General features: G+C 51.8%; 1 protein-coding gene across 1 annotated transcript in view; it reads left to right on the top strand.

Moving 5' to 3' along the window:
* Positions 1-23,157, top strand: part of crocc (ciliary rootlet coiled-coil, rootletin) — a gene marked incomplete at its 3' end in the record, with an annotated part of 31,278 nt that overhangs the window by 7,085 nt on the left and 1,036 nt on the right. Inside the window, 25 exon segments of the mRNA XM_084464480.1 lie at positions 309-524; positions 1,519-1,609; positions 1,704-1,790; positions 2,116-2,355; positions 2,801-3,000; positions 3,201-3,383; positions 3,636-3,780; positions 3,875-4,021; positions 4,868-5,098; positions 6,173-6,366; positions 6,685-6,812; positions 7,192-7,361; positions 8,216-8,395; positions 8,974-9,108; positions 9,632-9,775; positions 10,943-11,181; positions 14,591-14,750; positions 15,849-16,016; positions 16,829-17,330; positions 17,867-18,021; positions 18,345-18,465; positions 18,943-19,106; positions 21,041-21,256; positions 22,983-23,120; positions 23,122-23,154. Of these exon segments, the coding sequence (XP_084320606.1) occupies positions 309-524; positions 1,519-1,609; positions 1,704-1,790; positions 2,116-2,355; positions 2,801-3,000; positions 3,201-3,383; positions 3,636-3,780; positions 3,875-4,021; positions 4,868-5,098; positions 6,173-6,366; positions 6,685-6,812; positions 7,192-7,361; positions 8,216-8,395; positions 8,974-9,108; positions 9,632-9,775; positions 10,943-11,181; positions 14,591-14,750; positions 15,849-16,016; positions 16,829-17,330; positions 17,867-18,021; positions 18,345-18,465; positions 18,943-19,106; positions 21,041-21,256; positions 22,983-23,120; positions 23,122-23,154 (4,387 nt within the window).

Raw genomic sequence — 23,157 nt, 5'->3', positions numbered from 1 at the left:
TTGGCTTCTTCTGGCCATGTTCTTAAAAGTGAATTCTCTGTGTTGCCATCAGGGCGTCGCTACGCTTTACCTGCTTGCAGAACAAACCGCCATTCCAAGTCGTTCATCCCCTCTGCAATTCGACTACTAAATGCTCCGTAGTTGTGTATGTGTATTTGTTGTTTGTATATTACTGTGTCTGTATACAAGCTGCTCAAACTAATTGCCCCTAGTGGGATTAATAAAGTTGTATTGTATTGTATTGTATTGTAACGTGGCGTTCTCGTGGGGGGGGGGTCGGTCGTTTCCCTGCTTGCCGTGCGCCTCAGGGACCTGTCCGACATGCGTAACGAGCTGGCCCGGGCCTCCCAGGCCACGCAGGCGTCCTGCTCGGGCCTGTCCAGCGCGCTGCACCGCCGCCGGGACAGCGCGGCGATGGCCCTGGAGCGGGAAGCGGCGCTGCGCGGGCAGCTGGAGCTGCAGCTGAGGGAGAGGCTGGCCGAGTTCACCGGCCTCCAGGCCAGGACGGAGCAGCTCCACGTCAGGTCAGAGAGGCAGCGGGGGGCGTGGCGTGGCGTCGGGGACGGACGTGGGACCGCCGTCGGTCCCGTGGGCCGTAGCGATGAAGGGTTTCGAAGGTCGATCTGGGACCCTTTTATGCACACTTTTATCCATCGTTCGTCTCAATTACAGATTTGAACCACTTGTTACTAATATGTTTTTATTTTATTTACTAATTTAATCATTTTCAGAAGATAACGGTGTAGAGATTAGATTAGATTAGATTAGATTCAATTTATTTCAGACGTATCATTAAATATCATTATTGTACTTCGTTTAAGAATGCTTGATTCTGATTGGCTGGGAGGAGGGCATTAACCCGGCAGGTTGCCCGTTGACTTGTCGGTTATCAAATAGTAGATCAATACGCCGCTTGTATTTTTTTTCTATCACAGAAATTTCAAACTTGAGGTCCATTGTAAAAATAAACCTTTCTATAATGTGTCGGAAATCTATCGGAGGGACAGTCGGTACATTGTTTCGCAAGCGAGATGTAGCAACTACGTTAGTAAACTAGTGATCAGATGCAGCCTTGTGTGGTTGCTATATAAACTAATTAGCTACAGCTGAGCTCACGTTATTCACTGTAGTTCTGAAGGGGACTACTTTTTGAGGGAGATGAACTCAAACAGAGTACACATTTAATAAGCATGCAATACGAATAAGAAAAAGCGTAATTATTAAAGTATTTTAATCGTTTTATTATGTTGGCAAGCAAGAAGTAGAATAAACGGGATAATCACCTCAAGGCAGGGCAATAAACAGTTTGATATGCCCGGCTCGTAGAAGGTTACCCATCCACGAGCCGGGCATATCAAACTGTTTATTGCCCTGCCTTGAGGTGATTACCCCTTACATAAACAAAAACAAAATGATTCCACAAATAAGAAAAAAAAAATGTAAAAAGCGCATTACATATATTCAACTGATGTGGTCGAGCTGTAACACACAGCCAGTTAACGGACGTCAATCCCTCAGGCTGTCGGACTCGGTGCGAGAGAGGGAGCGACTTAAAGCTCAGGTCGAGGAAAAAGACGGAGACCTGGCGGCCCTCAGCCGGAGGCTGGAGGTAAGGGACGGCGCGCGTCCGCCGTGTTCTGCCAGGGGAGCCGCGGGGGGCGGCGGCGGCGCGCTTCAACCTGCCGCTGCGCTTGTGTTCCCAGGAGCAGCTGGGCCACAGCGAGGGAGACATGCAGACGATGAGAGGGCAGACGGAGGCGCTGGTCGACACCCTGCGGGACATCGCCCAGGTGGAGCTGCGCTCGTCGTCGTTCAGCACTCATTCAGTCACTGAAACGTGTTTTATCCTGATCGTTGTTTAAATTCCTTTTTTCGTGAATATCGTGTTATGCATGTTGAAAATCGGATTGCTCTCCAACTATCCATCTGAGTATGTGTTCATTTAAGGTATAATATCAGACTACCACCATTTGGTCGTCTCCCCTACCCCCTAATATTCAACATAATAATAAAATGTATGATGTATCTGCACCGAAGTCAAAAGCTTGATGACATTAGGACAGCGCTCACAAGACCCAGAACCAAACACTGAACGTTCCTCATCGCCCCTGGCAGGCCATCCTGTCTGAGGGCGAGTCCTCTTCAGAAGCGGACCAGGACAACTCGGGGGAGATTCTGCTGTCTTTGCTCCGTGGATCCTCTGCTCTCCGCTCCATGTCCCCTCGCCGCACCTCCTCTCCGACCACCACCTCCTCCTCCACCACCTCCGCCACCTCCCCCTCCATGACCCTCCTCCCAGAGGCCGGCCTGTCTGCCCTGCGCTCCGCCGTGGCCAGCAGGCAGCTCCAGCTGCAGGTAGCAGGCGCGGCCCGGCTCCCTTTGTCCCTGCAGGACAGGAGGAGCACCTGTGTGTGTCTCTTCTATTGTTGGCGGCGCACTGATCCAACGCCATCCGTCTCATCACAGGACTCTAATCTGGCTTTCGTGTTTTTGAAGATGCATCAGAGCCGTCACTAATATGGAAACGCTGTACAATGAAGGCTGAGGATTTCAAACACATTTATTCACTTTGAACTCGCTGGTCTAAAATAATTACAGCTGGGTCGTTCCCCTATGATAGCGTACCCCACCACTCGGGGCGATTGATTTCTAGCATGACTTCCCTGTGCATTCAGTCAACTCGGATGTGATGAGACAACTAGTCTATTTACTCACTCAGTAACACGGCAGCAGCACCCGGTAACACCCGGTCCAGCAGCCAGCCCCTCACCAGGCCGTCTGCCTGCCTGTGGTTCCCCAGGAGGCGAGGGGACGGCTCTCCTCGGCCCAGGCGTCCGTCCAGCAGCTCCGCAGGCAGCTGGCCGACGCCGAGTCCGGCCGGAAGGACCTGGAGCAGAGGAACCAGGCCCTGCAGGGCGAGAGGGACGCGGCGCAGCGGGAGAGAGAGACCGGGCAGAGGGAGAGAGACCGGCTGAAGCTGGAGAGAGACGCGCTGGCCAGGTAGGCACCGCCTAGTGCGGTTTGGTTTGTACCGATCGCTTTCTAGCCGCTGCCTGCTGAAGCTTTGCTTTGCTGGGGTTAAAGGTTACAAAAAAACTAAAGTTCCTCTATTATATGTGTTCCTCTGTCTATCTTCTTCCTGTTATTCAACTGGTGGTGCTTTATGTGTGTGTGTGTGTGTGTGTGTGTGTCCCCACCAGTGGGAAGGGGAACCTGGAGCTGGTGGCCCAGGCCGCCCAGAGCAGCACACACATGCTGCAGATGGACTACGAGAAGCTGCAGCTGTGTGTGACGTCCGCCCAGCGAGAGAGAGACCACGAGAGGGAGGAGAGAGAGGCGGCCCTCCAGGAGAGGGACCGGGCCAAGGCAGAGACCCACAGGATGTACGTCGGCTCGTGGAAGACCCTTTGAGGACACACACACACACACACACACACACATACATAGCATGCACGCACGTCTGCACGCATGCCCACACACACACACAAACAAACAAACACAAACGTCTGAACTCTGAACGCATGCCCACACACACACACACACACACACACACATTTAAGCAAATCCCAGTTCACAAATTTCCGCTACTTAATGCAGAGTTATTGCTCCAAAGTTTTAATTGAATTTCCTTGCAGTCAGAGACAGCTGGAGCAGAGTGAGAGCCGGGCGTCAGCCCAGCGCGGCGAGCTGTCCACGGTGCGGGAGGCCTTCCAGCAGGGGGAGGTAGAGAGGCAGCTGCTGGGGGGAGAGAAGGTCCAGATGTCGGAGGCGCTGACCCGGGTACAAATCCTTTTTTTGAGCTGTGGTTGACACTGACAACACGACACGTGGGGATACCTCCCCTTCTGAATGACGTCCTTCCGTTCTCTGCCAGGCCGAGGGCAGGACCGGCGAGCTGTCACTCATGCTACACAAGCTCCAGTCGGAGGAGGCGGGTCTTAGGGACTCTCTGGCCAAGATGAGCAATATAAACGAGGGCCTGGCACACGACAAGGCCGACCTCAACACCCTCGTCATGCAGGTATGATGGAGGCTCCGTGAGCAGAAAGCAGCCAAACCCTGCCCCGCATTAGATAAAGGGTTGTGATTGGCTGTAAACTGGTCTGAACGGATGGGGGGGCCAGACACCAGGAAAATAAAAGTAATACATTTGAAAACTATTAGTATGTTGTTATTATGTATATTTAAAGACAATAGGGGAAAAGGCAATGTAAATGCAAACTGTCATTTTCCACAATATCAACACTTGCTGAGGGAGACTCAATCTCAACCTCAATCTACCTCAGTAGACGTTTACAGTACATTATTAGACCATTATTTACCATTATATACCCTATCCAAGTGTCCAAAGTGTCCAGTGCCTTACGGCAATGTGAAATCCCCAGTGTGCAAGTGTCCAGGGGTAATACAAGCCGTTTCTCAATACCAAGTACGCGGACTACGTACTCGCGGACTTAGAAGTACGTACTTGGCAAGTCCGGACTTTCAAGTACAGACTTCCGAGAACGCGAGTACGCACCTGCAATTGGAACAACAGTGGACTCGATGATGCATTCTGGGATATTTAACGGTCCCAAGTCCACACGAGTCACCTCCGATGCGTCCTCGGTAGAACGGCCTCATGGAGAACGCATCGAGAACACACACGGGTTTTACGACAGTACTCGCGTACTTGGAATTGGAACAGTGCTTGGGGCCACCACTGATGACGTTTATCGAGAACGCAAGTACGCGAGAACACACGAGAACGCGAATTGAGAAACGGCTACAGTGTAGCCATGCCAACGAGAGCACAGAGCGGGACATCAAGCAGGCATGGCCCCCCGTGGCCGTGAGTGACGTTCTCCGGTTCTCTGGTCCCCCTCAGCTGGAGGAGGACAAGGCTCTCCTGAAGGCCCAGAAGCGGGAGGCGGAGCAGGAGAAGCTGACCCTGCGCGACGAGCTGGTGCGGCTGGAGCAGCACCGCCTGGAGCTGGACTCCAGCCAGGGGCTCCTGCACCGCGCCCTGCAGGACGCCGAGCTGAGCCGGGCGTCCGCCGACACGGAGCTCCACGGCCTGCGCGCCGAGAGCCTCCAGCTGCAGGATAAGGTCGCCCAGGTGAGGCGTTAGTGCAGCAGCAGCGGTGTAGTTCAGCCTAGCGTCGTCCAGTCACAGCGGAGACGGTGTTGATTTAGTTATGAAGGAACCTGTAATGCCGCTTTTCCACCGACAGTATCAGCTCGACTCGACTCGGTTCCAGGCGCGTTTCCATCTAAAAAAGTACCTCTTCAATGTGGGCGGGTCGTAGAAAAGAACCTCTCCACCATGGGCGGGTCGTCATTAGGGTTTAATCACGGGAGACGCGATTCCCGGGAAATCTGAATCTGATCAAGACTATTTCCTGATTCCCGGGAAAGGTTATGATTAGGGAAATAAAATAAAATAAAAAGCGCAATGACTGCGCGTCTATTGTTGTCATACGGTAACGTTGATGGAGGCGAAACTCGAGCCCTGGGAAAGGAACGACACTAAAACGAAACAGAGAAACACTGATCCTCCGGAGCCGGTCCGTGGACTCCAGCCACGCCGGACACACACAACCACGCGCAGCCTAACTCTAGCCCCGGGAAAGGAGCGACACACACGGCGAAACGCTGATCAGTGTCCCCCTCGGGAGCGGGTTCGTGGACTCCAACCACGCCGAACACAACTTAACTTTGAGTGATTATTCCCATTTACAGCCGCTGGCCAATCAGTTACCAGCAGCCTGTTTACGTCACACAAAAGTACCTACTCCGCTCGCTTGGAACCTCGACGGAGGTAGTACTAAAAAAAAGTACCCGGTACTAGGTACCGGGTACTTTTTTTGCCAATGGAAACGCAAAAAAGGCGTGGCGAGTCGAGTCGAGTCGAGCTGGTACTGGCGGTGGAAAAGCGGCATAAGACAATGCACCTGGTGTAGCCACGGTGCAGAAGAATATTGCCAAGGAAACCCGTTGTAGTGCAATCAAAAAATAATTTTTTACAGAAATCAGGGATGTAACTTAACCACCACGTTTATCCCCTGAACCTGAGCATCACAAGAAGTTAGGAAAAAAAACGAATCCAGAGTTTCGGACTTTAGACGTGTTCCGCATCCGTTGGAGATCTTATCAATCGTTCACTCTCATTCACTCTTCGTCCCGTCTCCAGCTGTGTGGCGAGGTGAGCGCTCTGGGGTCAGAGCTCAGCCTGGCCAGAGGGGAGGGCCAGCGACTGGAGGTGGCCCTGGAGGAGGTGGGCCGCGGCCGGGCAGACCTGGCCCGCGAGAGGGCCGCCCTGGTGGTCCAGCTGACCGCCTCCGAGAGGGAGAACGCCATGCTGTCCGAGGAGCTGACGGCCTTCAGGTGTGTGTGTGTGTGTGTGTGTGTGTGTGTGCGTGTGTGTGTGTGCGTGTGGCGTGTGTGCGTGTGGCGTGTGTGTGTGTGTGTGTGTGTGTGTGTGTGGCGTGTGTGTGTGTGTGTGTGTGTGTGTGTGTCTGTGTCTTATTATCTGTGTGTCTATCTGGCTGGAAAACTCGCCTTAAGTCACAGGTTTAAATTCACTGAAATGTAACTTGATCATGCAGCCTAAAGATATGCCTGGGAGTGCGTCCCCCCCCCCCCCCCTACAAGGAGTGTGTTGCCACCTCAGGGGAGCTAGCCTGTGTCTGTGCCCGGCTGCAGGTCGGAGCGAGAGGCCCTGGAGACCAGCCTGTTTGAGGTGCAGCAGCAGCTGGCTCAGCTGGAGTCCCGCAGGGAGCAGCTGGAAGCGGAGAACCAGAACGTCGGCCTGCGCTGTGAGACCGTGACAGGTCAGTAGAACCACCGCGGGCGTGTCACCGGAGTTACAAGAGGATTTGTTTAAAGGTGACATATACCATTATACCACCAGGTGTGTGTTACAAGCCGTTTTGAAAATCGGCCTCTTCTGACATCACAAGTGGGCGTGTCCAGCTAGATGTAGGACGGATAGAGGAGCAACGTTTGCACTGGGCAGGCTGGTAGACTGATCCGTCCAGCACACATCTAGGTGGACACGCCCTCTTGTGATGTCAGAAAAGGCCGATTTTCAAAACGGTTTCTAACAGCTAATCACACCCACACCCGGCGGTAGCATGTGTCACCTTTAACCTAACCTAACCTAACCTTTAAACCCACACGGGATCCGTAACCCTGTTCTCTGACGCCCAGCCGAACTGAGGCGAGTGCGCTCGGAGGGTGAGAACGCCCTGGCCCAGAGTGAGAGGGAGCGGCAGACCCTCAGCCAGGCCCTGAGCGCCGCCCAGCAGGAGGCCCAGACGACCCTCCACAGTGCCACGTCCGACCACCAGGAGGAGCTGGAGCGACTGGCCTCGGAGAAGGTCAGAGAGTGGTTCACAGATCGCAGCCTCACCGCCGCGTTAAAGGTCCCACGTTACGCCACCGGGTGCGGGTGGGATCAGCCGTCACAAGCCGTTTTGCAAATCGGCCTCTTCTGACATCACAAGTGGGCGTGTCCACCTAGATGTGTGCTGGATAGATCGTTCAATAACACGCAAGTTTATGCAAGCACTCCGATTGGTCAATTCCCATTCTCGAGCGTGTTTCAATGCCTGGTGAAAGAACGGACAAAAAGATCGTGCCTAATTACAGAAAGTATCGCTACGCTAACTAGCCGAAACTACTTTCATGAGCCTGAAACTGACCAAGAGTCGGCTATCGTTACTATAGGAACTATTTTCTGATGGAGATGAACTCGGGCAGAAAGCTTGAATTTGAGGGCAAATTAACCCACAACATGAAAATATTTTACAATATTGTTGATAATGAAGATGGTTTGTGTTATTGAATCGCAATCTTACACTCGATGGCGTTCTTGAATGTCATTATTGGTACTTCAGGACTTCGGAACTCGGCGCAAGCGCCCCGTTCCTACGGCTGTGCTTCGCGTACCAATAATGACATTCAAGAACGCCATCTCGCGTAAGATTGCTTAAGTCTACCAGCCTACCCAGTGGAACCGTAGCAAACGTTGCTCATCTATCCAGCACACATCTAGGCGGACTTGTGATGTCAGAAGAGGCTGATTTGCACAGCGGCTTGTGACGGCTGATCACACTCACACCCGGTGGTGGTAATAATTATGTCACCTTTTAAGCTCGGTTTCGGTTGAGCGCCGCTGTCAGAGAGCTGACGCCGGGTGCCCGTATATGGGCGTGGTCACGCCGCTCCACAGGAGGCGCTGCGCCACAGCCTGCAGACGGAGAGCCAGGAGCTGCTGAGGACGCAGCGGCAGGAGGCAGAGGAGCAGGTCCTCCGGGCCGAGCGGGAGCGGGAGGCGCTGAGGGACGAGGCCCGCGGCCTGCAGCGCGACCGGGACCTCAGCCTCCTGCAGGCCGAGACGGAGAAACAGCAGGTCGGACCCGCGGGGGACGTCCACGGGTGCCGCGTGGGACGTCCCGCCCCTTAGAACCACCGGGGTTGTCAAAAGTCAAAAGTCAAAAGTCAAAGCTTTATTGTCAATTCCAAAATATGTGCCAGACAAACAGAGGAAGCGAAATGGCGTTTGTCTCTGACCCACGGCGCAATCAGGAGAAAAGGAGGTTAAAATAAAAGAAGTAATATTTACAATAAATAAATTCTAAATAGTGCAAAAATTATTCTGAATAGTGCAAAGGTAAGGCAAAACAAAACGGTATGTATAAAATAAAGTTTAAAAAGTAAATGGATTGAAATGTGCAATATGAGGAACATTATGGGTTTGAAGTCCAGAGTTCTTGGTGGCAAAATGGGGAGGGGGGTTTCAGAGTGCAGAGTTTGCGGGGGGGGGGGGGTGGGGGGGGAGGGGGGGGGGGGGGAGAGAGAGGGGAGAGAGTGGAGCCTCCTGACAGCCGTCCGGTCAAAAGGTGAACTCAGCAGACGGGACGCAGACCTCCAGCGGAGAGACGCTGCGGCTCTGTTGGAACGGCTCTCGTTTGAACCCCCCCCCCACAGGCTCTGTCCCTGAAGGAGGCGGAGAAGGCCCTGCTGGCGGACCGGCTGTCCGCCCTGCAGGCCGAGCTGGCGGCCGCCGCCCGCGACGCCGAGAGGACGAGCAGGGAAGCAGCGCTCCACAAGGAGCAGGAGCAGGTGATGGTCGCACACAGCGGGGAGCGCCCGGGTTCTACTCGTCGGGATGATGTTGTTGTTGTTGTCGTTGTTGTCGTTGTTGTCGTTGTTGTCGTCGTTGTCGTTGTTGTTGTTTCCCATCCTTTGGAGTCAATGTATAAAGAAGAAGAGATTTCAAGGAAATCTGCCATCTCATTTCCATGAACACAGCGCCTATTTAACGACCAAGGAGCTGTGATATTAGCAACGGGTTAAAATGAGTAGATATAAAATAAATCAAGTGCAAAATAGTTGCACAATATTCATCTCAGGGTCAGGCACAAGAAGGGCTGAGACCGACCATTGAGCACAATCACAAAGGAAATCCAACTTGCAATTTCCACCATTTTGACGTCCCCCCCCTCCCACCGTGTGTGTGTGTGTGTGTGTGTGTGTGTGTGTGTGTGTGTGTGTGTGTGTGTGTGTGTGTGTGTGTGTGTGTGTGTGTGTGTGTGTGTGTGTGTGTGTGTGTGCGTGTGTGTGTGCGTGCGTGTGTGTGTCCCAGGCCCGCGTGGGGGTCCTGACCGGGGAGCTGCAGGACCTGCGCTCCCAGCTGGAGGACGCCAGGCAGGCCCACGAGCGCCAGCTCCAGAGCCTGGGCGAGGCCCGCGCCGACCTGCAGTCCCGCTTCGACGGGGCTCTCCAAGAGGTGAGAGCCACACACAAGCTGGAGCGGCATCAGCTCAGGAGGTAGAGCGGGGTTGGCTGTGTAACCGCAAGGTTGCTGGTTCGATCCCCGGCTCCTCCTCCTAGCTGAGTGTCGGGGTGTCCCTGAGCGAGACGCCCTCACCCTACTTGCTCCTGACGAGCTGTGCTGTCGCCCTGCGTGGTCGACTCCGCCGTCGGTGTGTGAATGTGTGTATGAATGGGTGAATGGCAGTCAACACTGTAAAGCGCTTTGGATAAAAGCGCTCTATATAAATGAGGACCGTTTACCACAACCTGATGAACCACCAAGCTGATGAGCACTGCTGGGTTGCCAGGTTCATTTCGCTGGTGGGATCCGGCAGTGCTACTATGTAGGGATGGGTTAGAATATTCGATTATTCGGGTTATTAGGGTCAAAGCTGATTTTTAACATTTGGACCGTTAACATTTTTTATTATTATTAATCATGTACAGAAAAACAATATACACAAGCATAAATATTAATATATATGCATACAACACAAACATTGATCACTGTTAAAGTTAGTTTTTTTGCGTTTAAGATATTAAGTGATTTCTTGCCGATGGTCCATGGCTGCCTTTGTGAATGTCGGCACACATCGAATAATCGATTATTCGTTCATACCACCCACTGATTATTCAACCATGAAAATTTTTAGTTATTCACATCCCTACTACTATGCTGTGTTTACTAACCTTATGCTATAGCAGAACCTCCAGAGGGAGAGCAGAGAGCATGAGCACGGACCCCAAAAACAAAGGGGCGGAGTTACGCCTCGTTTCCTGTTCCATTATGGAGATATTCTACTGTAGAGGAATGATTTTGCCAGAGTGGATGAAGCCTCAGAAGGGGATATGAATATGTTTGATAGGTTCTACAGTGGCCATGTCTAGTTGCTGATATGAAACCTTTACCGACACTTCTTCTAAGAGCGTTGTAGTGACATCACTGGACTGTAATGCAGAATTTAAAAAGCAGGCACAACACTTGCCATGCCATAAGACGATCTTACGATGTCCAAAGTCTCAGACGATGGTCTAGTCTCTATCACGATATCTATATAATATCTATGCATCGCCCAGCCCTAACATGGCAACATACTGAACTCTGGGGGGGGCGTTGGGGGGCGGGGTCTTGTGCTCACAGCTGGAGCAGTGGAGAGCCTCTCTGTCCACCAGTCAGGAGAGCCGCGACCAGGTGAAGAGGGAGCTGCTGGAGACGGAGCGGCGGCTCAGCCAATCGCGCGACACGACGGAGGGCCTCCGGAGGGAGGGGGTGGAGCTGAGACGCAGCCTGGGCGACGTCACCAAGGAGAAGGACACCCTGGGCCAATCGAACACCCAGCTGAGGGAGGCCGTGAGGAGCGCCGAGAGCGAGAGGATCGGGTAGGAAGAGTCTGGCGTCTTATCTGCACAGACGAGACCATCTGAGCTCACCAGCTTACTGACATGTTGCTAACACGTTACTGACATGTAACTAACACGTTACTGACATGTTACTAACACGTTACTGACATGTAACTAACACGTTACTGACATGTTACTAACACGTTACTGACATGTAACTAACACGTTACTGACATGTTACTAACACGTTACTGACATGTAACTAACACGTTACTGACATGTTACTAACACGTTACTGACATGTTACTAACACGTTACTGACATGTAACTAACACGTTACTGACATGTTACTAACACGTTACTGACATGTAACTAACACGTTACTGACATGTTACTAACACGTTACTGACATGTAACTAACACGTTACTGACATGTTACTAACACGTTACTGACATGTAACTAACACGTTACTGACATGTTACTAACACGTTACTGACATGTAACTAACACGTTACTGACATGTTACTAACACGTTACTGACATGTTACTAGCACGTTACTGACATGTTACTAACACGTTACTGACATGTTACTAACACGTTACTGACATGTTACTAACACGTTACTGACATGTTACTAACACGTTACTGACATGTAACTAACACGTTACTGACATGTTACTAACACGTTACTGACATGTAACTAACACGTTACTGACATGTTACTAACACGTTACTGACATGTAACTAACACGTTACTGACATGTTACTAACACGTTACTGACATGTAACTAACACGTTACTGACATGTTACTAACACGTTACTGACATGTAACTAACACGTTACTGACATGTTACTAACACGTTACTGACATGTTACTAACACGTTACTGACATGTTACTAACACGTTACTGACATGTTACTAACACGTTACTGACATGTTACTAACACGTTACTGACATGTAACTAACACGTTACTGACATGTTACTAACACGTTACTGACATGTTACTAACACGTTACTGACATGTTACTAACACGTTACTGACATGTTACTAACACGTTACTGACATGTTACTAACACGTTACTGACATGTTACTAACACGTTACTGACATGTAACTAACACGTTACTGACATGTTACTAACACGTTACTGACATGTTACTAACACGTTACTGACATGTTACTAACACGTTACTGACATGTTACTAGCACGTTACTGACATGTTACTAACACGTTACTGACATGTTACTAACACGTTACTGACATGTTACTAGCACGTTACTGACATGTTACTAACACGTTACTGACATGTAACTAACACGTTACTGACATGTTACTAACACGTTACTGACATGTTACTAACACGTTACTGACATGTTACTAGCACGTTACTGACATGTTACTAACACGTTACTGACATGTTACTAGCACGTTACTGACATGTTACTAACACGTTACTGACATGTTACTAACACGTTACTGACATGTTACTAACACGTTACTGACATGTTACTAACACGTTACTGACATGTTACTAACACGTTACTGACATGTTACTAGCACGTTACTGACATGTTACTAACACGTTACTGACATGTTACTAGCACGTTACTGACATGTTACTAACACGTTACTGACATGTTACTAACACGTTACTGACATGTTACTAACACGTTACTGACATGTTACTAACACGTTACTGACATGTTACTAACACGTTACTGACATGTTACTAGCACGTTACTGACATGTTACTAACACGTTACTGACATGTTACTAGCACGTTACTGACATGTTACTAACACGTTACTGACATGTTACTAACACGTTACTGACATGTTACTAGCACGTTACTGACATGTTACTAACACGTTACTGACATGTTACTAACACGTTACTGACATGTAACTAACACGTTACTGACATGTTACTAGCACGTTACTGACATGTTACTAACACGTTACTGACATGTTACTAACACGTTACTGACATGTTACTAACACGTTACTGACATGTTACTAACACGTTACTGACATGTTACTAACACGTTACTGACATGTTACTAACACGTTACTGACATGTTACTAACACGTTACTGACATGTTACTAACACGTTACTGACATGTTACTAGCACGTTACTGACATGTTACTAACACGTTACTGACATGTTACTAACACGTTACTGACATGTTACTAACACGTTACTGACATGTTACTAACACGTTACTGACATGTTACTAACACGTTACTGACATGTTACTAACACGTTACTGACATGTTACTAACACGTTACTGACATGTTACTAACACGTTACTGACATGTAACTAACACGTTACTGACATGTTACTAACACGTTACTGACATGTTACTAACACGTTACTGACATGTTACTAACACGTTACTGACATGTAACTAACACGTTACTGACATGTTACTAACACGTTACTGACATGTTACTAACACGTTACTGACATGTTACTAACACGTTACTGACATGTTACTAACACGTTACTGACATGTAACTAACACGTTACTGACATGTTACTAACACGTTACTGACATGTTACTAACACGTTACTGACATGTTACTAACACGTTACTGACATGTTACTAACACGTTACTGACATGTTACTAACACGTTACTGACATGTTACTAACACGTTACTGACATGTTACTAACACGTTACTGACATGTTACTAACACGTTACTGACATGTTACTAACACGTTACTGACATGTTACTAGCACGTTACTGACATGTTACTAGCATGAAAGCACGCCATTCAAAAGTAAATTGGCGTTCATTTACATGAAAGACGCTGGTCATTTTCTGTACATGAAAGTAATACTACGGACAGAAATATCGGATTTGCATTAGATAGTTTGTACATGACTGGACTTATGGAGAGTGTGTGTTAGTGAACACACTTCTAGAGTGTGTGTCGGGGAGCACATTAAAAGAGTGTTGGTTTCTGTACCCACTAACAGTGTATGTGTGGGTGTGTGTATGCGTGCATGCCTGCGTGTGCATGTGTGTGTGCGTGCCTGCCTGTGCATGTGTGTGTGCGTGCCTCCATGTGCATGTGTGTTTGGTTTTTGTGTGTGTGTACGTGTATATGCGTGGCTGCATGCATGCCTGCGTGTGTGTGTGTGTGTGTGTGTGTGCATGTGTGCATGCCTTTGTGTGCATGTGTATTTGCGTGCCTGCATGTGCATGTTTGTGTGCAACTGTACATGCCTCCATGTGCATGTGTGTGTGTGTGTGTGTGCGTGCCTGCGTGTGCGTGATGGTGTGTGTGTGTGTGTGTGTGTGTGTGTGCATGTGTGCATGCCTTTGTGTGCATGTGTGTGTGCGTGCCTGCATGTGCATGTGTGTGTGTGTGTGCGTGCCTGCGTGTGCGTGATGGCGTGTGTGTGTGTGTGTGTGTGTTCCTGTGTCAGGGCGCGGCGGCAGTGCGAGGAGCAGGCCCAGCGCGGGAGCGTGCTGGAGGAGAGCTTCTCCTCGGCCCAGGCGGAGGTGGGCGACCTGCGCGGCGTGCTGCGGGAGGTGGAGCGCTCCCGCCTGGAGGCGCGGAGGGAGCTGCAGGAGCTGCGGAGACAGGTCGGTCCCGCCCGCGGATAGGAGGGTTTGGGGGTCTCTCTCTCTCTCTCTGTCTCTCTCTCTGTCTCTGTCTCTGTCTCTCTGTCTCTCTCTCTCTCTCTCTCTCTCTCTCTGTCTCTGTCTCTGTCTCTCTCTCTCTGTCTCTGTCTCTGTCTCTCTCTGTCTCTCTCTGTGTCTCTCTCTCTCTCTCTCTCTCTCTCTCTCTCTCTCTCTCTCTCTCTCTCTCTCTCTCTCTCTCTCTCTCTCTGTGTGTGTATCAATAAATGCTATATTATATATTTATTATAATTGTATTCATCATGTGTACATAATATATTGTCATACATTATATACGACCACACTTGATGCCTTGATGCTGTGAGCCAGGGCCCTGCCTCATCGCTGCACCTTATCAGCGCCTGTACCGGTACCGGTACCTGCACCGGTACCTGTACCGGTACCTGTACCTGTACCTGTACCTGTACCTGTACCGGTACCTGTACCTGTACCTGTACCTGTACCTGTACCGGTACCTGCACCGGTACCTGTACCTGTACCTGTACCTGTACCGGTACCTGCACCGGTACCTGTACCTGTACCTGTACCTGTACCGGTACCTGTACCTGTACCTGTACCTGTACCTGTACCTGTACCTGTACCTGTACCTGCACCGGTACCTGTACCTGTACCTGTACCTGTACCTGTACCGGTACCTGCACCGGTACCTGTACCTGTACCTGTACCTGTACCGGTACCTGCACCGGTACCTGTACCTGTACCTGTACCTGTACCGGTACCTGTACCTGTACCTGTACCTGTACCGGTACCTGCACCGGTACCTGTACCTGTACCGGTACCTGTACCTGTACCTGTACCTGTACCGGTACCTGCACCGGTACCTGTACCTGTACCTGTACCTGTACCTGTACCGGTACCTGTACCTGTACCTGTACCTGTACCTGTACCTGTACCGGTACCTGTACCTGTACCTGTACCTGTACCTGTACCGGTACCTGCACCGGTACCTGCACCGGTACCTGTACCTGTACCGGTACCTGTACCTGTACCGGTACCTGTACCTTAGCGTCAGTCCTCCTAACGCCCGTCGTGACCGTCCAGGTGAAGGTGCTGGACGGCGAGCGGGAGCAGAGGGCGAAGGAGGCGGCCGAGCTCCAGTCCCGCCTCTCGCTGGAGGAGCAGAGGGACGAGGAGCGCGGGAAGGAGAGCTTCCTCCTCAAGCAGAAGCTGTCGGAAGCCGAAGGCGCCAGGAGCTCTCTGAAGAAAGAGGTGTGCTGTGTTCTCCTAGATGCACCGCAGCCCACGTTCGACCACTGATAGATTCAGATGACGTATAGGTGCATTCAGGCGATTCAGTAGACGCTTTTAATCCAAAGCAGCTTACAATGAATGTCCTGAGATGCATGCATCCTGCATCATGCATGCATGATGCCACCGATGAGCGGGGGAGGGTTAGGCCTGCCGACAGGTAGACTGCGGACACCCAGACTTAAACACCCTAATCTCTAGACCAGTTGTTCTCAAATGATACTCAAATGGTACTGCAGGGGGTACTCAGATTATTAAAAAAAATAATAATAATAATAATAAAAACAATATCTATAATTGTTTTCACCCTGAGCACGTTTCAATTCTGAAAGCTAGACAATAGACATTGTTGTTTCGTTCTGGTGAAGAGGGTACTCACAATCTCAGAAGGGGTACACTAGTAGAGGTAAAGGTATGAGAACCCCTGTGTTAAAACATCCTCCCTCCCCTCTAATTAAAAAGCTTAACGCCGTTCCTAGCAGCGCGTGTAGACCTCAACCCGTCCTGTTCCTCCCGGGTTCCCCCCCCACCCCCCCACCCCACCCCCACCCCCCACCCCCCCTCTCCTCGTCTCTCTCTCTCTCTCTCTCTCTCTCTCTCTCTCTCTCTCTTTCTCTCTCTCTCTGTGTGTGTGTATCAATAAATGCTATATTATATATTTATTATAATTGTATTCATCATGTGTACATAATATATTGTCATACATTATATATAACCACACTTATGACCCCCCCCCACCCCCCCCCACCCCCCCACCACCCCACCCCCTCCAGCTGGCGGCGGCGCAGCGGCGCGCGCTGGACTCGGAGTCGGGCCGGCGGGGCTGCGAGCGCGAGCTGACGGCGCAGCTGCAGGAGGCGCGCGGCGGCGAGAAGAAGCTGCAGGACGAGGCGCGCAACCTGGGCCTGCGCGCCCAGGCGGCCCAGGAGAGCGCCGGCCAGGCGGGCCTGCAGCTCAGCGAGGCCCAGGGCCGGCTGGCCGCCACGGAGGCCGAGCTGAGCCGCGCCGAGGCGGGCCGCCGCGACCTGGAGTGCCGGCTGGGCAGCCTGCAGTCGGCGCTGACCCGCACGCTGGGCATCGGCGCCGGGAGGCGGGTCAGCGGAGGAGGAGGAGGAGGAGGTGCAGGAGGAGGAGGAGGAGGAGGAGGAGCAGGAGGAGGAGGAGGAGGAGGAGGAGGGCGGGGTAGGAGCCCCGGCGGGAGCTCTCCGGCCTCGAGCACCGTCTCCCGCCACTCCAGCGTGTCGCCGCTGCGCTCCTCGCTGTCCCCGCGCAAAGGTCAGGGGTCAGAAGGGTCACACGGCGCCACAGGGTCACACGTACCGAGACGCAGATTATTATTAAATTATTATTAATTAGGTGCCAAGCACAAAGTGCGAGGAACCTATTGTAATTGTTAGTTTTATTATTATTATTATTATTATTATTATTATTATTATTATTCCGCCGCGTTTGCATTACACAGCCTAAACCGCTCGCACACTTTTTATGAAACTTACTAGACCTGTAGAGGTTGACCCAAGATTAACAGACAGCAAATATTACACTGATTGGCCCAAAGGTGGCGCTATAGCAACTGCCCAAAAATGCAAAATTTGCACAAGCATATCTCGTTATTATTATTATTATTAACTTACATGTTTGCCTTTGAGTCCCTGAGTTTTTTTTATTTGTTAATATTTGATCAGTTATATTTGTGTTTCGTTGTGTGTTGGATTTTTCCACTCTCTTCTCTTCATCGCTCATCGTCATCGTGTGTCCTGCGGTGATGTTGCGTAACGTGTGTGTGTGTGTTTATTCCTAAACGTCCGCAGACTTGACCCCTGACAACACGCTGGGCCTGGCGGCCGTCTCCCCGGAGCGGGGGGGCACCCCGCTGCCCGTCCCCCTCCCGGAGCTGGACCCCGAGACCCTCAGGGGCCACCTCAGGGACTTCCTCCAGGAGCTCCGCGAGGCGCAGAGGGAGCGGGTAACGGCTGACCGTCCACCCGCCCACAGCCAGCCCCCCTTTGGTCGACTATCTGGAAACAGGAAACGGGACGTAACTCCACCCCCTTGCAGAGTCCCGTTTCCTGCCCAGGCTCTCACCATAATACTACATCAACATTTCAATTAATTAGCAGATGCTTTTTATCGAAAGAGAAACAATATATCGCTGTCGGTACAGTAAGGATGTTCATAGAACCAAGTGCGAGCATTACCAATGGCTAGGTTAACCCATTCCCCCGTATACAACCATACTAGGGTCTACGGTTCTAAGGTGTCCGCTCCTGTGTGTGTGTGTCCCCCCAGGACGAGGCCCAGGGCCGGCTGGGGGCCCTGCAGAGGGAGGTGGAGGAGGCGGCCGGGGACCGGGACGGGGCCCAGAGACAACTCACCCAGCTGCAGAACACCCTGCAGGAGTGCCAAGAAGGTAGGGCCGCACAGTGCATCACCGATAGTGTTATTTTAATTAACATGTGAGAGCAGCAGTATCATGCATGATTCAAAGGTAAGTGACCATTTGACCATTTGGCACTGTGCAACAATGCAACAATAAGAGCGCTATTTCTTTTTTATCATTGGAACACCGCAACAGTTTCCTACAGTTTGAAAACTATTTTATCCTTATTATCTCTGATCCTGGGCAAGAAACACGCTACCCAAATACCAATGTCAACACTGTGATACATGTTTAAGAAATAACGAGTCTGAGACGATGAGGGTGATGAGGACGATGACGGGGATGAGATGACGAGGTTGAGGATGATGATGACGAGGAGGTTGATGAGGTCGGGGTGATGAAGAAGAATATGAGGATAAGGATGACGACGATGAGGAGGTTGATGAGGATGAGGATGATGATGATGATGATGGGGATGAGGTTGACGTGAGGTTGATGTGGCTCCAGGGAAGCGCGGGGCGGACGGGCGTCTGAGCTCGGCCCAGACCCTGCTGCAGCAGCAGGAGGAGGCGGGCCGGAGGGGGGAGAGGGAGAGGCGGGCCCTCGCCGACCGAGCCAAGGAGCTGGAGCGCGCCCTGCAGGCCCTGGAGACGGACAAGAAACACATGCAGGTGCTTGTGCACACACACGCACGCACACACGCGCACACACACACACACACACACACACACATACACAGAGACACACACACATGTACAGAGACACACACACACGCACGCACACACACGCACACACACATGTACAGACACACACACACACACACACACGCACACACACACACACACGCACACACACATGTACAGACACACACACGCACGCACGCACGCACACGCACACACACATGTACAGACACACACGCACGCACGCACGCACACACACATGTACAGAGACACACACACACACACACACTGCACACACACACATACACAGAGACACACACACACACACACACACACACACACACACACACACGTGCTTTGATAGCTGAACTGCAACATATGTAAATGCGGTGGTGGATCTGGCGAGAATAGGCGCAGCATATGCCCGGGGTGGAGGGCGGGGGGGTGACGTTATGAGGGACCCCCCGCCGGGGGAGATGCAACAACAACAGATGGCGTCAGTAACGAGGACGTAGGTCAACCTGCCCTTCGTTCCGCTGAAGCTGCAGGTGTCATTCCAACACGTTGGACAACAGGGGGAGCTGTGGTGTCGGGCAGGAGGGCCGGAGGGGTAGTGAGTGAGGGTGGGAGATGCAGGCGCGTGGACACTGGACGGCCATTGGGGCTCAGAAGGGATATTTGGTGGATGTTAAGCCAGGCTCGCATTGGACTCCGGCGGTGCTGTTGTGTCTGCTGTCATGGAGACAGCGTTGGGCCCCCCGGTCAGTCGCGGACAGACGGACAGACGGCGTCCGTCCCCCCTTCTGAGTGAAGCCTTCAGCCTCAGCGGGCAGCAGGAGGAGCTGAGGTTTTGAACATGAGCAGGTTTGAAATGCACGGAGCATGACAGCATTTGAACCGGGATGAGGTGAATGTGTGTCATTGCTGTGGTCTCTGCCCAATGAGCTTCTCCAGCTCTCAGCGGTCACCTGCTTTTGAAAAATGAAGCCATGGAACCTAAGAAAGCACTGAGAAAGCACATTTTTGAATTTATAAGGTTAGACATTTACGCGGAAACAATAAACACAGGATTGACTGAATACATTTACATTTACATTTAGGGCATTTAGCAGACGCTTATATCCAAAGCGACTTACAATAAGTACATTTGTCATAAGAAGTGAAACAATATATCGCCGTCGGTACAGTAAAGATGTTCATAGAACCAAGTGCAAGTACTAACAATCACCAGGCTAACCCCATTCCCCGTATACAGAAGTGATAGCTAGCTACTGCAGATGCTACACAACTTAAGTACATGCTACACAACATGCATGCACAACACAATTAAGTACATGCTACACAATTAAGTACGATGAATTAATGCAACCTGTATTAAGTGCTTTCATCAAGTGCCAGGACGTAAAACAAACAATAGTGCAACAGGCAAATAAGGGACTGAATGGCTACGTAGAGTCCAGGTGGACTCTGAACAGGCGGGTTTTGAGTTGTTTGCGGAAGCTGGTGAGCGACTCTGCGGTCCTCACATCAGCAGGGAGCTCGTTCCACCACTGTGGTCCCAAGAATATATGTCTTAACTGTGCAAAGTTCTATACTAAAGGTTCTAAGGTATACTAAGGTTCTATACTAAATCATCTTCATCTACACAATGTACATACACACACACACACACACACACTTACCCACATCTTTCAATTCCCTTGCTTTTTATGCTACCATCGTATTTCTGTGTTATCCCTTTCCTTCTGGGGCCCTAGAGTTAGGGGGGGGGGGGGGGGGTCCTAAAGTGTGGCCCTTGAAGCCCTTGTCCGCTGCCACTGCGATGAAGGACTGCACGAGGTCAATCGACCTCCCTTGACCCTGCGTGTGTGTGTGCGTGTGTGTGTGTGTGTGTGTGTGTGCCGGGGGGGGGGGGGGGGTTGCAGGACCAGCTGAGCAAGCAGCGTGCGGCGGAGCTGCGGGTGGAGGCGGAGCGGAGGCGCCTGCGGGAGGCCCTGGAGGCGGCGGAGGCGAGGGCCACGCGGGTGGAGCTGGGCCGCCGCAGCCTGGAGGGGGAGCTGCAGAGGCTGAGGCTCAGCCTGGCCGACCGGGAGGCCGACGGCCAGGGCCACCGGGAGCAGCAGGACTCCCTGCTCAAACAGGTGAGGGGGCTGGGAGAACGTCACTGGGAGAACGTCACTGGGAGAACGTCACTGGGAGAACGTCACTGGGAGAACGTCACTGGGAGAGTGTGACTGGGAGAACGTCACTGGGAGAACGTCACTGGGAGAACGTCACTGGGAGAACGTCACTGGGAGAGTGTGACTGGGAGAGCGTCACTGGGAGAACGTCACTGGGAGAACGTCACTGGGAGAACGTCACTGGGAGAGTGTGACTGGGAGAACGTCACTGGGAGAGCGTCACTGGAGAACGTCACTGGGAGAACGTCACTGGGAGAACGTCACTGGGAGAACGTCACTGGGAGAACGTCACTGGGAGAACGTCACTGGGAGAGCGTCACTGGGAGAGCGTCACTGGGAGAACGTCACTGGGAGAGCGTCACTGGGAGAGCGTCACTGGGAGAGCGTCACTGGGAGAGTGTGACTGGGAGAACGTCACTGGGAGAGTGTGACTGGGAGAACGTCACTGGGAGAACGTCACTGGGAGAACGTCACTGGGAGAACGTCACTGGGAGAGTGTGACTGGGAGAACGTCACTGGGAGAGCGTCACTGGGAGAACGTCACTGGGAGAACGTCACTGGGAGAACGTCACTGGGAGAACGTCACTGGGAGAACGTCACTGGGAGAACGTCACTGGGAGAACGTCACTGGGAGAGTGTGACTGGGAGAGCGTCACTGGGAGAACGTCACTGGGAGAACGTCACTGGGAGAACGTCACTGGGAGAACGTCACTGGGAGAACGTCACTGGGAGAGTGTGACTGGGAGAACGTCACTGGGAGAACGTCACTGGGAGAACGTCACTGGGAGAACGTCACTGGGAGAACGTCACTGGGAGAGTGTGACTGGGAGAGCGTCACTGGGAGAACGTCACTGGGAGAACGTCACTGGGAGACGTCACTGGGAGAGTGTGACTGGGAGAACGTCACTGGGAGAGCGTCACTGGGAGAACGTCACTGGGAGAACGTCACTGGGAGAACGTCACTGGGAGAACGTCACTGGGAGAACGTCACTGGGAGAACGTCACTGGGAGAGCGTCACTGGGAGAGCGTCACTGGGAGAACGTCACTGGGAGAGCGTCACTGGGAGAGCGTCACTGGGAGAGCGTCACTGGGAGAGTGTGACTGGGAGAACGTCACTGGGAGAGTGTGACTGGGAGAACGTCACTGGGAGAACGTCACTGGGAGAGCGTGACTGGTGCTGCAGGACCTCTCTCTGTTGTTGATGTCCGGTTGCTACACTGCACCCGATCAAATGCGTTGCTGTTGTTTTCTTAATGCCTTGGGTTTAGTTGTTAATAGTCCCTTCCAAACACATTTGTTGCTTTGGTGATTCGGTATTTAGTAAACTGTCTGATTCATTTGAATAATTCCAGTTCCAGTCAATCCTATTCATTGATCACCGGGGAGATAATTTGATGAAGGCATAGTTTGTACTTCATCAGTACCCTTTATTATGTTGTCTGATACCGACACCGTTAAGACGTGAACTAGCGCTTTCTGGCTTGACCTGATAAGGAGCTGAACAGCTGGAGAGGCGGCGAAATGGAGCCGCAGGGTAGCCTACAAAGCACAAAGCCACAATACCCTCCTTCAAGCCAAAGGCTCTACCTACAACACCGCGACAGCGCCGGAGCTGTCTCCTCACACCGCGGGACGTGTGTGACGTAACGCTCCCCCGTGTGTGCGTGTGTGTGTGCGTCCTCCCAGGTGGCCGAGGCGGACGGCCGCGTGGCCAGCCTCCAGCGGGAGGCGGAGAGGCTGAGCCAGGCTCTGCTCAAGGCGCAGGAGGGCGAGGGCCTGCTGAAGGAGAGGAACCAGAGCCTGGGCCAGAGCCTGCAGGAGGCCGTCGGCCGCTCACAGCGCCGCCCAGGGGCGTCTGGTC

This window comes from Micromesistius poutassou, assembly GCF_964030765.1.
Source record: "Micromesistius poutassou genome assembly, chromosome: 2".
Lineage (NCBI taxonomy): Eukaryota > Metazoa > Chordata > Actinopteri > Gadiformes > Gadidae > Micromesistius > Micromesistius poutassou.
Note: the sequence above shows the minus strand (reverse complement) of the source record. Positions and strands in the feature narration are given on the sequence as shown.